Raw genomic sequence first — 16,509 nt, forward strand, 5'->3', positions numbered from 1 at the left:
ATGTGTCTTCAGTTAGGGGAGCAGCCCTGGGCTTCTCTGGAGGCACTGACTGGCCGGTGCTCTGGGACTCCTGGCTCTGTCATGAACTCATTGGAGGGGCAGCCCTAGGCTGGGGCACATGCTGGGTCATGTACAAAGCTCTGGTGTCAGAGCCGTTGGCACAGTTTTAAATCTATCTGACCCCTGGCATTTGGTCAGAGTACCTCATGGTGCCCTACTGGTCAGGGACTTCTTCTGGCTACAGTGGGATCCCTGGATGGTCATGGTGTCTGTACCACCCTCAGGCTGTGTGCTTAACAGGGCAAAAACCCAGGCTAATACACACTAGGGAACATACCTTGTCATATATATATATATCCCAGAAAACAGAGCATAAGAGACTGTTGTAGATTGATGAATGAGTCAATCTAGCCAAAAGAATATCACATAAGCATTTTGAACATGAACATGATGAAAGATGGTAACAGAAAGAGAAGTTAAAAGAATAAAAGAAATAAACAAAAGTAGCATAAAGGGTATGTCTTATAAACTTTAATTGGTACTTTTAGAAATCAGCTGTATATTTATATATATTTATAAGCAAAATACTTATAAACATATTTCAATAAGATGTATATCATTTTGCATTGCTTCCTTTTCTAGTATGTATGCACTTTAGAGTGCACAAGATACTCGTGTTGGATTGTGAAGAATGTTTGCTTAATTCATCTGTACCCCTGCTACTGTGGAACCATCAGCCATGATATTTGCCAAGCTAAAGTCCAACCTCCTCCTCAATTTAAATATGTGTGGCAACTGGGATTTAAAGGTAATCCAATTAATTTCTTTAAAATATGCCTGAATTACTTCAAAATCTATTAGGTAAGTATGTTTTCCAATTAAACTAAATATTTTATATCTCAAAACACAAAATAAAGTAAAAAATGTATTTAATACTGTGTTCTCTGATTTGTTCCTTTAATAGACGTATGCTTAACACCCACTACATCCCAGGAATTCTGCTTGGTGCAAGATATGTAATAATGAAGAAAGCTAGAGCTATTCCCTACTCTTATAGATCTGTTTTTTGGAGAGGAATTATTGGGCACATACAATGATAAGTATATAATTGTAAATTGAAATAAAATGTTCCTACAGAAAGAAATAGCCTCTCATGAAAGCTTATAACGAAAGGAAAAAAATGAAAAAATTATGGACAATTGGAAGCGTAAGTTGGGAGGTCAGGTAAGGTTTCCTTTATAAAATGACCCTTGAACAAAGGTACAAAGAATAAAGCCAGGGTAGAGAAGTTGGAGAAGAGTGCATTTTAGTTTGAGGGAATTACATTTTTAAAAACACTATGTTTCAAAGGATACAAAGTTTCAATTATGCAAGATAAAGCAGTTTTGAAATCTACTGTACAACATGGGGCCTATGATTAATGGTACCATATTGTATATTTAAAATTTTGCTAAGAAGGTAGATATTATATTAAATGTTCTTATCACAAAAGAAAAAAAAAAACAAAATAACAAAAAAAACAAAGTGGGTGGGAAGAAAGTTCTAGAGGTGATAGATAAATTTATGACATTGATTTTGATTATGGTTCACATTTGTATATGTAACTCCAAACACATCAAGTTGTATACGTTAAATATCTACAACTTTTTATATGTCAATCATACCCCCAATAAAGTGGGTTAAAAAAACTTCCACTGAATTAGAAGAGATGAATCCTTTGAAGACCTGGCTGGATCTCTGAGAGCAAGAATAGAAATAAGATTTGGGGAGAGGGCCATGCCAGAACTAAAATGCTGGGTTAAATATTTATATTTTTATTCTAAAAGGAATAGGAAATCGCTGTTGAGTTTGACACATTTAAAAAGCGATCAAGTGGAGAATGGAAAACTGATAGAATTAGTTGCATATTAGTCATCTTGTGAGGGGATGGAAGCTTGAAGTACATGGAATTTCTTGTTTATGAAGTGAATACAGACAGCAAGTGACAGAGGTGTCAATGGGAATTCTAGGTTTCTGGCTTTAACACTTGAAATAATTCCAACACATTTTATTAAATATGTTTTAATTGTTTTATACAATGGCAGTTCTTATTTCAAAATCTATTTTGATGAACATAATTTTCTGTTCTATGACTACACTTTGTATACTATTTGACTTAGCTTATGCAAATTGATCGACATTCTTAACACTGTATGGTACTTCAGTTAAATCTTTTAAAGACTATTTTTTTCTGTCAATGATATTTTGGCATTATAGTTTATCAACAATCAGCAAAGGAGTATATTTGATATGTCTGTTCTCAACTAATGGCTTATTTTATTCAACTGACAACAGCTGCACTTACAGCACTACTATTATATTAAAACGGTGTTGAAGTAAACTAACAATTAGCTTTTTAGACAGTAGACATGATAATTTATTTCATTATGCTCTAAAATGATATTCTGGAGAGTTAACAACCCCTAATGACAGAAATAGTTATCGGTTCATTAAGCAAATCACACTCAACACCAAAAGTGGTAGAAGAGAGCAATGACTTGTTGACTATTTTATGTTAGTGCTAAAAGGAACTCAGGAGATTGTATTATGAATACTTACTATTTTAAAAATGACACAAAACAAGCAAACAAGAACAACAACTGAGGTTAGAGAAGTTACCTGATATATCTGGTCTCAGGACTACTTAGGGATTGTGTTAATTTAGTGGTTTTAAACCTTAGCCACATATTCTAATCACCTGAGGAACTTTTAAAACCTACTACTGCTGGACTTGCGTTAGAGAACAATGAAAGTGGTACAGTAGTAAGGTGGACATAGAGACCTTGAAAGGCTGCCCAAATGCTTTACATCCACGATATGAGAAACATAATTTACTGTTCCCTGCCCAATCAGTTCATGGACGTCAGGGCCTGCATCATTGTTATACTCGATTTTCCTTTGTCTCAAAGTAGAAATAATGCATGCATACATTCACTAAATTATAAACATTAAATTCTCTGAGAACCAAAAATAGCTACAGGGAACATATTCACAAAAATAAAATAGCAAATATATTTTTAGGAAAAATAGGAGGCGTAATAGGAAATCAAACAGCTTGTTGATAAATCATCTCTGAGTAAACATAGTTTTATGAATGATAAAGTAAGTTTATTTTAAAGTAAAACAAATAGATTTTTTAGGACATGGGATAATATGGAGTCAAAACTGTTCATGCATAAATCAGCTTTGAGCAGTTAACATCAAGGTAATGTAAGTGTATTTAGTCATTATCCTTTCATGAAACTAAGTTCAGAACTTAATGAACATAAGCTGATGATTACAAAAATAAGAATTATGTGACCTCCACCTCTGAGAATCTAAATGACTTGGGCTGTCCAAGCTAAAGAAGGCAGTGTGATGAGGCTAAATAGTCAATAAATAGTTAAGTAGGGCTACCCAAATTCCTTTTTACTGCCAGGAGAAAGATTCAATAAAACAATTCTCCCAGGAAAGTTTTCAAAACAAAAAAAGAAGTTAGGTTAAATTTTGAAAGTATGTAAATAGAATTACGTCTTTTATGTAATTCTTATTTTTTTTTTCCGGTTGATGCTGTTAAGATCTCATTTCCTTTTTTTCTCTTAAAATATAATTGAAGAGGAACATTAAAATCAAGCTGGTAAATTTGCATGGGGCGCATTAATTTTACCAGTAGTAAAATTATTTTTAATTAAGAGATTTTTCTACCAACTAAATGAAGTGTCTTACACGCCCAATCAATTCTTGCCAATATGATTGCTCTACAAAGAAGGGATGATAATTAATTAGAAGAAGCCCCTTCAAGGACAATTGGTCTACAGTGCACAACTTGAGAAAGAGCTGACATGCACCGTTTCTTTTCAATGTCATCATCTATGTTCATTATATGTATTATTAGGTTTGAGAAAAGGAGATACTGACAGAGTGGATAATGAGTTGTGAAGTGAAATAAGATAATATGAATCATAGTTAAGAAAAGATGAAATCATAGCAAAAATAAAGACATAAGTTCTCTGAATTCCTTTCTTTTTTTTAAAGCTTGTGATCATTACAACTTCGTTAACTGAATTTGAAACACACATTTACAGCATTTAATATGTGATAGTGAAGTATTTTTTTTCTAAATGAAAGAGTTCTGTGCTTCTGAATTGATATTGCAAACCAATATGTACTTTAAATTCTCTCTTTTTCTTTATGAAGTAGTAGATCTTATTTGTGGTAAAAGATATTGTAAGATATTAATTATAATCTATTCATTTAAATGACTTTTATAATTTTATAATGATTAATTGGAGATTGGAAATTCCTGTATCTCCAAAGCAATCTTGATCAAGAGTACTTTTTCTTATTATACTGCTCCTCTTTCAAGTCTTTTGTTAAATACCTGCTGTTATTTCTATATCCATTTAAGATTTTCAGGCCTTGGCGTGCCGGGGTGGCTCATCTGCCTTTGGCTCAGGTCATGATCTCAGGGTCCTGGAATCGAGCCCCGCATTGGGCTCTTTGCTTAGTGGGAAGTCTACTTCTCCCTCTCGCTCTCCCTTTGTGCTCTCTCTCTCAAATAAATAAATAAAATCTTAAAAGAAAAAAAAAAGATTTTCAGGCCTTACTTCAAGATTTAAAAAACAAATCTGAGTTTTAAAAACCAAATGTATTTTAGTACGTTTCACTTACATTACCTATAAAAAATGTTTACAGTAACAGGATTATGTTAATTATTAAATAAAAGTAAGTGGCTTTCATATACAGAGAAGAGCCAATTAAAGGATTTAATGGAAAAAAACCAGCAGTGAAAATATTAAAATACCCAGGACTAAAATTAACAAAAATGTTACATGAGTTCTACATTGAGAAAACTTTAAATATTGCTATAATATAGTTACAAACACACAAATCTGGAAAAAAAAATTCTACAGATATACCATGCTATTGGAAAGGAGACCTAATGTATTAAAGATTTCAGATCTCCATATTCTTTTATATATTTATGAAGATTTCAGTAAAATAACACCAATGCTTTTATATTTGTTTTATTTATTAAAGTCCACTTGAAAAACTAACTAAATAAATAAAGCCAGCTAGACTCTGTAAAAGTGCATTATGTGGGTCGTGGGGCAGAGATTTAGTTCTGCCAAATAATAAAGCATATTATATAGCTTCAATAATGAAGCGCATGGTACTGTTGCACTGATGGTCAAAACTGTGCGAATACAACGTCCAAAAATAAAATCAAGTCATACAGAAAATTTAACATCTAATAGAATTTCCATCTCAGTCATTAGGGTAAATAGGAATTGCTCAGTAATTGAGCTTGAACAACTGGATCGTCATCTGGAAAAAAAAAAAAAAAAGTCTGATTTGTATCTTAACAGAATACTCTGAGTTAAATTCATATCAATAAGTTTTTAAAATAAAAATTTAAATGATAAATATATCAGAAAAATTTTGGAGAATTACTTTATAAATTTGGATGGGGAAGACCTTTTTCAGCTACCAACCAAAATTTAGTTGCCAGAAAGAAAAGACTAGTCATTTGACTACATGACAAGAAAAAGTGTCTGTGGACGACATCATGGAAGCAGTCAAACAGCAAAACAAACAAACAAAAACTGTTCAGAAGGCATAAAAAGTATTCCTAAATATACGAGAAAGTGTTCAGCTTTACTCATAATGAGAACAAAGCAGATTTTAAAAACATCATAAATATATAATTTTTCTCTCATAAATATGGCAAAAATTTGAGAGATTTTATACATTGCTCATGAAATGTAAAATCATTATAAAATCTGAGCAAGGCCATTTCACAATATCCATCAATATTATAAATGTGTATACTGTTTGACTTAGCTTTCCCATCACACATGCTTCCATCCACATGCTAAGTAATATATGTACAAGATTATAATTGGCATCATTGGTTATTTGAGCAAAAGAATGAACACAAATGTAAAAATGATTATGCAATACTCCTTGTACTGATATGGCAATCCATGAGATATATAATACAGCAAAAAGAAAGGAAGGCATGCAGTAATGTGGAATTGTGTATGTAACAAGCCACCTTTTGATTTTTTATACTCAACTTGTGGTTATCTCCCTGGAAGGCTTTTTCTATGTTCTTTGCTCCAGTGTTCTGAAATTCCACTATGTTGGGATTTATGTTGTAGATCATAAATTTTTAAAATTGAGTTAATAATTGCCATATAACATTATGTTAGTTTCAAATGTATAACATAAGGATTCTATATTTGTATGTATTGCAAAACAGTCACCATAATAATTCTAGTTAATATCCATATCACACATGGTTACATTTCTTTTCTTGCAATAAGAACTTTCAAGATTTACTCTCTTAGCAACTTTCAAATATACAATACAGTATTGTTAGCTATAGTCACCATGCTGTACATTGATCCCATCCCAGGACTTATTTATTTTATAACTGGAAGTTTGTACTTTTTGATCACCATCATGTGTTTCTCCTATCCGCCACTTCCACTTCTGGCAACCACAAATCTGTTCTCCGCATCTATGAGTTTCTGTTTTTTCTTCCCTTTTACATTCTACATATAAGTGAAATATACTGTATTTATCTTTCTCTGTCTGACTTATTTCACTTAGCATAATGCCCTTAAGTTCCATCTATGTTGTTGCAAACGGCAAGATTTTCTTCTTTTTTTAGGACCAAATAATATTTCTCTGTGTGTGTGTGTGTGTGTGTGCACATGTGCATGTGCTATTCACCCACTGATGGACAATTAGATTGTTCATGCCTAAGCTATTGTAAATAATTCTGCAGTGAACATGGGGATGCATATATCTTTTTGAATTAGTATTTTTGTTAACATGAGATAAATACTAAGAAGTGGAGTTGTGGGACCATATGAGAGTTCTATTTTTAATTTTTTGAGGAACCTCCATACTGATTTCCATAGTGGCTGCACCAATTTACATTCCCATGACTGTATTCTTGTTCATGTGTAAGCACTTGATAAACCCTTTTATATGGAAGCCTGTGCCTTTCAATTTTTGGGTAATCTCTGTATTATTTCACTAATTATCCGTCTTTTCTGTTCCTATTTCTGTGCCTCTAAGTCCAAAAATTTGATATTGCCTCTCCTAAATTGATCTCATTTTCTCATAATTCTTATCTTTTCCATTTATTTTTATTTTGCCCTATTTTCTACTCTATTCCCCCAATTAAATACGTGAAAGCTAGTGTTGGATTTTTTATTATTTTTTTTACTTTTCTAGACATTTTTACTCTTGTCTAAATTGTACATTTCCATGACATTCTGTTCTTTTATATAGATAAAACAAATTTTCTTGTAACTCTAAGATTATTACAGTTTTGATTAGTTTTAAATTTTTTTCTTCCATTCAGCGTCTCTGTTTCTGTAAGTATTTTTAATGATGGTTTATTTTTTCTTATTTGGAATCTTTCTGCCAAATGTTGGATAATCATATTTAATGGTGATGACCTAACAATACTTATTGGAAGCTTACCATGTGAACATGGGTTTTGATAAATGGCAGCTCAATTGGAGGATTGCAAGTTGACAGCTGGCCATTCAATGGCAGAATTCCAATGAGCTTGGTATCCTTGAGGCAGGAGACTCTAAGATCCTCTTTCTCCTGAGAATAAACCTTGAAAATTATTTGTTTGTGGGCCAGCAGGGAGATGAGTGGTGGGTCAGAATAATTACCTGGATTTGTGATTTGAAAGAAAAGCTATGTCAACTACTTTCCCTGTTGCCAGAACCCAGTACTACATTCTCAAACACGTTTAAGTCCTGAGCATCTTAAGATATCTGCCAAGTACATGAATTTGTTTTTTTATAAGTATGTCCTCTAATTACACTTTTGTCTTTTGATTATTGCCATTCTGATAATTTTGTCACTACATTTCCACCATCTTTTCAGCTTCTTGAAATTTATTGAAAATATTTGCTCAGAAAATATTTGCTCACTGTTGCCTCCTTCTCATTCTCTTTGTGAGTTAACACTTCTGTTTTATTTTATCATTACCTCCTTTTTGAGGCTTTGGGAGGAAGAAGGGATGATATCTCAGTTAGGTCCAAATATTTAATCAGATACAACATTATAGAGAACTCGGTGCCTATAAATTGGACAACTTAGATGAAATGGACAAATTCATAGAAAAATACTAGTGGACAAACTGCTTCAATAATATAGATAAAATCAGAGTAGTCCTATAAGCTCTAAAATAATTAAATAGTTTTAAAATATATTTCCACAAAGAAAACCACTGGAAATATATTGTCTTTATCAAAGTTCTCCCAAATATTCAATAAAGAGTTCATCGAATTCTATTTAAACTCCTTCAGAAAATAGAAAGGAGCATTTATCAATTGATAATATAGGCTAGGTTAGCCATATTTGAGTTATTTTATCTTAGCACATTGAAGATATGATTCTTATTGGCATCATTAAATTTACTGATATTTTCTTCTCTTGTGGCTGATCTGCTGATAATCTCACCCACTGATTATTTTATTACTAAACTAATAATAATTTTTATAATCTTAAAATTACTAGCAGTTAAATTACACTGGTAAGGTTGAAAGGTCTGGAACATTCCTCAAGGCTTCCTAGCTTCTTCCTTTTTTTTCTAGAGTTACATATAAGATATCTAAATAGATTTGCACACAGCAGGAGGATTTCGGCTTGTGAACCATCTCTACTTTACAATTCAGTTGTAAGTTGTGTTATTTTAAGAAAATAATATTTTCTGGGAAGTCGTGCCTCACAAACACTAGATTTTAGGTTTGTTAACCATAAGCAATTCTAAAACAGGACTATTTGCTAGGATTCTGTGGATGAATATTATCTACCTAACAAATTTTATTGGTCACTTTACTAGGAGGTTTAGTTATGTTTAAAAGAAACTGTATCCAGTCTCCTATGTTGTTTCACTACCCGAGAATTACACCATTAATAAAAATCACAGGTTCTAGGTTCAGCATAATTAGTTCCTTTCTCTCCACAATTCTGGGATATCTTTCTTTGTTTGTTTGTTTACATTTCATTTCCAAAACTCTCATTCCCTAATTCCCTGTTTACCAATTATATTAACCGTTTTCTATAGATACTTCAACATATTTATCATAGATATTTTACAATCTTTATATAGTTCTAAGTCTGGGTCATCTGTTTTTACTCTTTCCTCTTGAATATAGGTCACATTCTTTTGCTTTCTTGCAATGTCATTTTTTATTGTATTACAGATATTATGTCTAACAGAGTGCAAAATAGCTAAATTATATATGTATATGTATGCATATCTATATCTATACTGACACCTTCCCACCCCCATATAAATACACTCCCTTCTTTTTTATCAGAGGGCTAGGATGGGGTGCTAATGATTTTTCTATTATAAAGATTTTAAGGATGTTTTCCAAATAACTTTTGAAATAATTGCTTTTGCAGCTATAGTATATAAAGAATAAAAGTGCTTTTAATACAAAATTTATTATATTTATATCTATTAAATCATCTTTGTAATCATTAATTGGAAATTTATTTGACATTTAATTATTTAAAAAAAATACACTGGCCTGGAATATGTGTCTTGTTTTGATGCTCTATTTCTCAGTTCATTTATAAAATGCGAAAGTTGGGCCTTATTCTACTTTGTCTTTATCAGATTTGGTATTCTATACATATAGAAGCTTATTTTGTGATAGACGTTGTCAAATTGATATTACCAAGTAGTTTGATGACTGTCTTTGATAATTTCATGTAAATTTAAGTTTGTGAAAGATTATTTAATTTTCAGTCTCTTTGAAAGGATCTGAAGATGGAAATTGTGAAGTGGCTATTATTGATGCCTACTTCTTTCTCTCTGCAAACTATACTGAAGAGGCAGTCTATGTGAACACATCTGAAGACCTTGATTATGTACGTTGGTTCCTATGTGAAGGAACAATAGAGGTAAGGTACATTTATGTAGTAGTTCCTGATTTGTCTCTTTAACTCATAATTTTCTGATTTGAAAAAAAAAGCTAAAATTGTTAAAGTTGCACATTCAGTTTCAATATGTGTGTGTAGCTGAAATATAACCTCAGAAACAAATTCTCAACAATCTACTTGGAAATCTTTCATTTTTTTACGCTTTATATTTATAAATAGACAGGTAATAAAAAATTATTTCATTTTATCTCTAGTCTTTTTGTGTTCTATTCATGTTACAGTTTGTTGACCAAGTAAAGCCTCTTGAACACAGTTGTGATTATGTCACCCTTTTGTTTAAAGATCATAAAGCATTCCCATTGCCTTTTGGAATATACGTACATTTCTAGGAGATATCTAATCTCTGGACAATTTTACCACATTACAATTATGGGGCCTAAGGCAAGAATACAAAGAGTGGCCCTCATTTTCCCCATCTCATGTCTATCTTATACAAATTAGGTAATATTATCAAACAAATAACAATACGAAAAATTTTAGAATCTTAATTTTAAACAAATAAGGAACTTCTTATCAAAGAGATTGAGGAATTTTCCAAAAAGTTTAGAGAATTAACAGAATATTTGTAAACTCTCTTGTCTGGACAAAACCTTAATTTGGCTATTTTATAGAAACAAAAACCATATTCTAACTTTATGTTTGGTACATATTTCATATAAAATTTTTAGTAAAACCTTTTCATTATGAATAAATCCATTAACGCTGAGCTAACATTATAAAAAATAATACAAGTCACTATTTACTTCAAAAAGAACCAGCTGGAGGGATGTTTGGGTGGCTCAGTCAGTTAAGCATCTACTTTTGGCTCAGGTCATGATCCCAGGGTCCTGGGATCAAGTCCCGCATCAGGCTCCTTGCTCAGCAGGGAGCCTGCTTCTCCCTTTGCTGTCTGCCTGCTCTGCCTACAGCTCCCCCTGCTTGTGCCCTCTTTCTCTCTCTCTCTCTGACAAATAAATAAATAAAATTTTTGGAAAAAAAAAAAAAAGAACCAGCTGGAGAGCATTACAAAAACAGGCAAATAGACTTCAAATTTCTCAGAACTTTTAATTTCACTTAAGCCCTCAACTAGATACATATTTTTAAAATTCACAAACATTGAGATTAAGCTTAATATAGTTTTACATGTATGTATTTAGCCATTCAAAGATGCATGACTATGCACATAGATGATTAAAGTTTTTATCTTTAAGATATATTTAATTTTATCAGCATATAAAAGAGCATTACATATTATGTTAAATTTACTAATTAAGTAAATGCATACCTTCTCTTAGGAAACAAGCAAGCAAATCATAGTTATCTTGTATACATCTTTCAATTTTTCTGTATTCTTTTAAAATAATTACCAACTTTAAATAAAGTAACTAATATTTGTTTTTTTAGACTCAAGAAAAAACACAAAGATAACAATCCAATAACTGTTAGTTATTTTATTTTTTCATTATCACACATTTTATATCACTTTGACAACTTTTATGTTAGGCAAAATAAACATAAATATACACATATAAACATAAATATACATCACTTAACATTTGCATGTCCTAATTTTCATTCTGTAAGGAAAAGGGATAATTTAAAATTATATTTAGAGAATAATATTTGTATATATTTCTTACTCAAAAGTTGTGCAGGTATCCAATAATAATTTGTTAATTCAATTTATGTCAGTATAAAGTCTTGATGTTAACCAAAGATTTGGAAATTGCAATTTACACCATCATGTTAAGTCCTTTTGATTTGTAGTATCATCAGTAAAACATTCCAATACATAAATGTAGTAGAATCAATAAGAATTCACAAGATTAAAAACCTTTTAAATGATATCCACTATTAAAATGTCAATTATTGGGGCGCCTGGGTGGCTCAGTCGTTAAGCGTCTGCCTTCGGCTCAGGTCATGATTCCAGGTCCTGGGATCGAGCCCCGCATCGGGCTCCATGCTCAGCGGGAGGCCCGCTTCTCCCTCTCCCACTCCCCCTGCCTGTGTTCCCTCTCTCGCTGTGTCTCTCTCTGTCAAAAAAATAAATAAAATCTTTAAAAAAAAAAAAAGTCAATTATTTCAATTTCATATTTTTGTAATAAACAATCTAAGGAAACAATGATAGAATAGTTCTTTATTTTTTTTAATTTAATTTTATTATGTTACGTTAGTCACCATACATTACATCATTAGTTTTTTTTTTAATTTTTTATTGTTATGTTAATCCCCATACATTACATCATTAGTTTTAGATGTAGTGTTCCATGATTCATTGTTTGTGTATAACATGCAGTGCTCCATGCAATATGTGCCCTCCTTAAAACCCATCACTGGGCCAACCCATCCCCTCACCCCTCTCCCCTCTAAAACCCTCAGTTTGTTTTTCAGAGTCCATAGTCTCTCATGGTTCATCTCCCACTCCGATTTCCCCCACTTCATTTTTCACTTCCTACTCTCTTCTTTTTTTTTTTTTTTAAACATGTATTGTATTATTTGTTTTAGAGGTACAGGTATGTGATTCATCAATCTTACATAATTCACAGTGCTCACAATAGCACATACCCTCCCCAACGTCCATCACCCATCCAACCCATCCATCCCACCCCCCACCACTCCAGCAACCCTCAGTTTGTTTCCTGAGATTAAGACTCTCTTATGGTTTGTCTCCCTCTCTGGTTTCATCTTGTTTCCTTTTTTCCTCCCTTGCCCTATGATCCTCTGTCTTGTTTCTCAAATTCTTCATATCAGTGCAATCATATGATACTTGTCTTTCTCTGATTGACTTATTTCACGTAGCATAATACCCTCTAGTTCCATCCACATTGTTGCAAGTGGCAAGATTCGGGTTTTTTGATGGCTGCATAATATTCCAGTGTGTGTGTGTGTGTGTGTGTGTGTGTGTGTGTGTGTGTATACAGATGAATGGATAAAGAATGGATGAATGGATATATATATATCACATCTTCTTTATCCATTCATCTGTTGATGGACATCTTGGCTCTTTCCATAGTTTGGCTATTGTGGACATTGCTGCTATCAACATTGGAGTGCACGTATCACTTCGGATCATTACATTTGTATCATTGGGTTAAATACCCAGTAGTACAATTGCTGGGTCGTAGGGTAGCTCTATTGTCAACTTTTTGAGGAACCTCCATACTGTTTTCCAGGTGGCTGCACCAGCTTGCATTCCCACCAACAGTGTAGGAGGGTTCCCCTTTCTCCACATCACCGCCAACATTGTCATTTCCTGACTTGTTAATTTTAGCCATTCTGACTGGTGTGAGGTGGTATCTCATTGAAGTTTTGATTTATATTTCCTTGATGCTGAGTGATGTTAAACACTTTTTCATGTGTCCATTGGCGATTTGTATGTCTTCTTTACAGAAATGTCTGTTCATGTCTTCTGACCATTTCTTGACTGGATTATTTGTTCTTTGGGTGTTGAGTTTGATGAGTTCTTTATAGATTTTGGATACTAGCCCTATCTGATATGTCATTTGCAAATATCTTCTCCCATTCTGTCAGTTGTCTTTTGGTTTTGATGACTGTTTCCTTTGCGGTGCAAAAGCTTTTTATCTTGATGAAGTCCCAAATTTGCCCTTGCTTCCCTTGCATTTGGCTATTTGTCTAGGAAGAAGTTTCTGTGGCTGAGGTCGAAGAGGTTGCTGCTTGTGTTCTCGTCAAGGATTTTGATGGATTCCTGTCTCACATTTAGGTCTTTCATCTATTTTGAGTATGTTTTTGTGTGTGGTGTAAGGAAATGGTCCAGTTTCCTTCTTCTGCATGTGGCTGTCCAATTTTCCCAACACCATTTCTTGAAGAGACTGTCTTTTTTCCATTGGACATAAAGATTAGCTGACCAGAGAGTTGAGGGTCCATTTCTGGGCTCTCCATTCTGTTCCATTGATCTATGTGTCTGTTTTTGTGACAGTACCATACTGTCTTGATGATTACAGCTTTGTAATAGAACTTGAAGTCGGGAATTGTGATGCCACCAGCTTTGCTTTTCTTTTTCAACATTCCTCTGGCTATTCGGGGTCTTTTCTGGTTCCATACAAATTTTAGGATTATTTGTTCCATTTCTTGGAAAAAAGTGGATGGTATTTTGATAGGGATTGCATTAAATGTGTAGATTGCTCTAGGTAGCATTGACATCTTCACAATATTTGTTCTTCCAATCCATGAGCATGGAACGTTTTTCCATTTCTTTGTGTCTTCCTCAATTTCTTTCATGAGTATTCTGTAATTTTCTGAGTGCAGTATCTTTGCTTCTTTGGTTAGATTTATTCCTAGGTATCTTATGGTTTTGGTGCAGTTGTAAATGGGATCAACTCCTTAATTTCTCTTTCTTCTGTCTTCTTGTTGGTGTATAGGAATGCCACTGATTTCTGGGCATTGATTTTATAACCTGCCACTTTACTGAATTCCTGTATGAGTTCTAGCAGTTTTGGGGTGGAGTATTTTGGGTTTTCCACATAAAGTATCATATCATCTCCGAAGAGTGAGAGTTTCACTCTTCTTTGCCTATCCTGATGTCTTTTATTTCTTTTTGTTGTCTGATTGCTGAGGTTAGGATTTTTTGTACTATGTTAAATAGCAGTGGCGATAGTGGACGCCCCTGCCATGTTCCTGACCTTAGGGGAAAAGGTTTCAATTTTTCCCCATTGAGGATGATATTTACTGTGGATTTTTCATAGGTGGCTTTTATGATATTGAGGTGTATACCCTCTATCCCTACACTTTGAAGAGTTTTAACCAAGAAAGGATGCTGTACTTTGTCAAATGCTTTTTCTGCATCTATTGAGAGAATCATATGATTCTTGTTCTTTCTTTTATTAATGTATTTTATCACATGGATTGATTTGCAGATGTTGAACCAACCTTGCAGCCCAGGAATAAATCCCACTTGGTCTTGGTGAATAATTCTTTTAATGTACTGTTGGATCTTATTGGCTAGTATTTTGGTGACAATTTTTGCATCCATGTTCATCAGGGATATTGGTCTGTAGTTCTCCTTTTTGATGGGGTCTTTGTCTAGTTTGGGGATCAAGGTAATGCTGGCCTCATAAAATGAATTTGGAAGTTTTCCTTCCATTTCCATTTTTTGGAACAGTTTCAGTAGAATAGGTATTAATTCTTCCTGAAATGTTTCGTACAATTCCCCTGGGAAGCCATCTGGCCCTGGGCTCTTGTTTGTTGGGAGATTTTTGGTTCAATTTCCTTACTGGTTATGGGTCTGTTCAGGTTTTGTATTTCTTCCTGGTTCAGTTTTGGTAGTTTATACTTCTCCAGGATTGCATCCATTTCTTCCAGATTATCTAATTTACTGGCATATAGTTGCTCATAATATGTTCTTATAATTGTATTTCTTTGGTGTTGGTTGTGATCTCTCCTCTTTCATTCATGATTTTATTTATTTGGGTCCTTTCTCTTTTCTTTTTGATAAGTCTGGCCAGGGGCTTATCAATCTTACTAATTCTTTCAAAGAACCAGCTCCTAGTTTCGTTGATCTGTTCTACTGTTCTTTTGGTTTCTATTTCATTGATTTCTGCTCTGGTCTTTATTATTTCTCTTCTCCAGCTGGGTTTAGGCTTTATTTGCTGTTTTTTCTCCAGCTCCTTTAGGTGTAGGGTTAGGTTGTGTACTTGAGACTTTTCTTGTTTCTTGAGAAAGGCTTGTATTGCTATATACTTTCCTCTTAGAACCGCCTTTGCTGCATCCCAAAGATTTTGAACAGTTGTGTTTTCATTTTCATTTGTTTCCATGAATTTTTTAAATTCTTCTTTAATTTCCTGGTTGAGCCATTCATTCTTTAGTAGGATGCTCTTTAGCCTTCATGTATTTGAGTTCTTTCCGACTTACCTCTTGTGATTGAGTTCTAGTTTCAAAGCATTGTGGTCTGAAAATATGCAGGGAATGATCCCAATCTTTTGGTACCGGTTGAGACCTGATTTGTGACCTAGGATGTGGTCTATTCTGGAGAATGTTCCATGGGCACTAGAGAAGAATGTGTATTCTGTTGCTTTGGGATGGAATGTTCTGAATATATCTGTGAAGTCCATTGGACCCAGTGTGTCATTTAAAGTCTTTATTTCCTTGTTGATCTTTTGCTTAGATCTGTCCTTTTCAGTGAGGGGGGTGTTAAAGTCTCCTACTATTATTGTATTGTTGTCGATATGTTTCTTTGCTTTTGTTATTAATTGGCTTATGTAATTGGCTGCTCCCATGTTAGGGGCATAGATATTTACAATTGTTAGATCTTCTTGTTGGATAGACCCTTTAAGTAGGATATAATGTCCTTCTTCATCTCTTATTACAGTCTTTGGTTTAAAATCTAACTTTTCTGATATACGGATTGCCACCCCAGCTTTCTTTTGATGTCCATTAGCATGGTAAATGGTTTTCCACCCCTTGCTTTCAATCTGGAGATGTCTTTGGGTCTAAAATGAGTCTCTTGAAGACAGCATATCGATGGGTCTTGTTTTTTTATCCAATCTGATAGCCTGTGTCTTT

The 16,509-nt window shown here is 33.4% G+C and overlaps 1 protein-coding gene across 1 annotated transcript in view; it reads left to right on the forward strand.

Moving 5' to 3' along the window:
- LOC116635504 (protein eyes shut homolog) overlaps window positions 1–16,509 on the forward strand; it is a 370,431-nt gene that overhangs the window by 342,922 nt on the left and 11,000 nt on the right. Inside the window, exons 8-9 of the mRNA XM_032409551.1 lie at window positions 643–808; window positions 9,818–9,972. Of these exons, the coding sequence (XP_032265442.1) occupies window positions 643–808; window positions 9,818–9,972 (321 nt within the window). The remainder of the gene's footprint in view (window positions 1–642; window positions 809–9,817; window positions 9,973–16,509) is intronic.

This window comes from Phoca vitulina, unplaced genomic scaffold (genome assembly GCF_004348235.1).
Source record: "Phoca vitulina isolate PV1807 unplaced genomic scaffold, GSC_HSeal_1.0 scaffold11, whole genome shotgun sequence".
Classification (NCBI taxonomy): domain Eukaryota; kingdom Metazoa; phylum Chordata; class Mammalia; order Carnivora; family Phocidae; genus Phoca; species Phoca vitulina.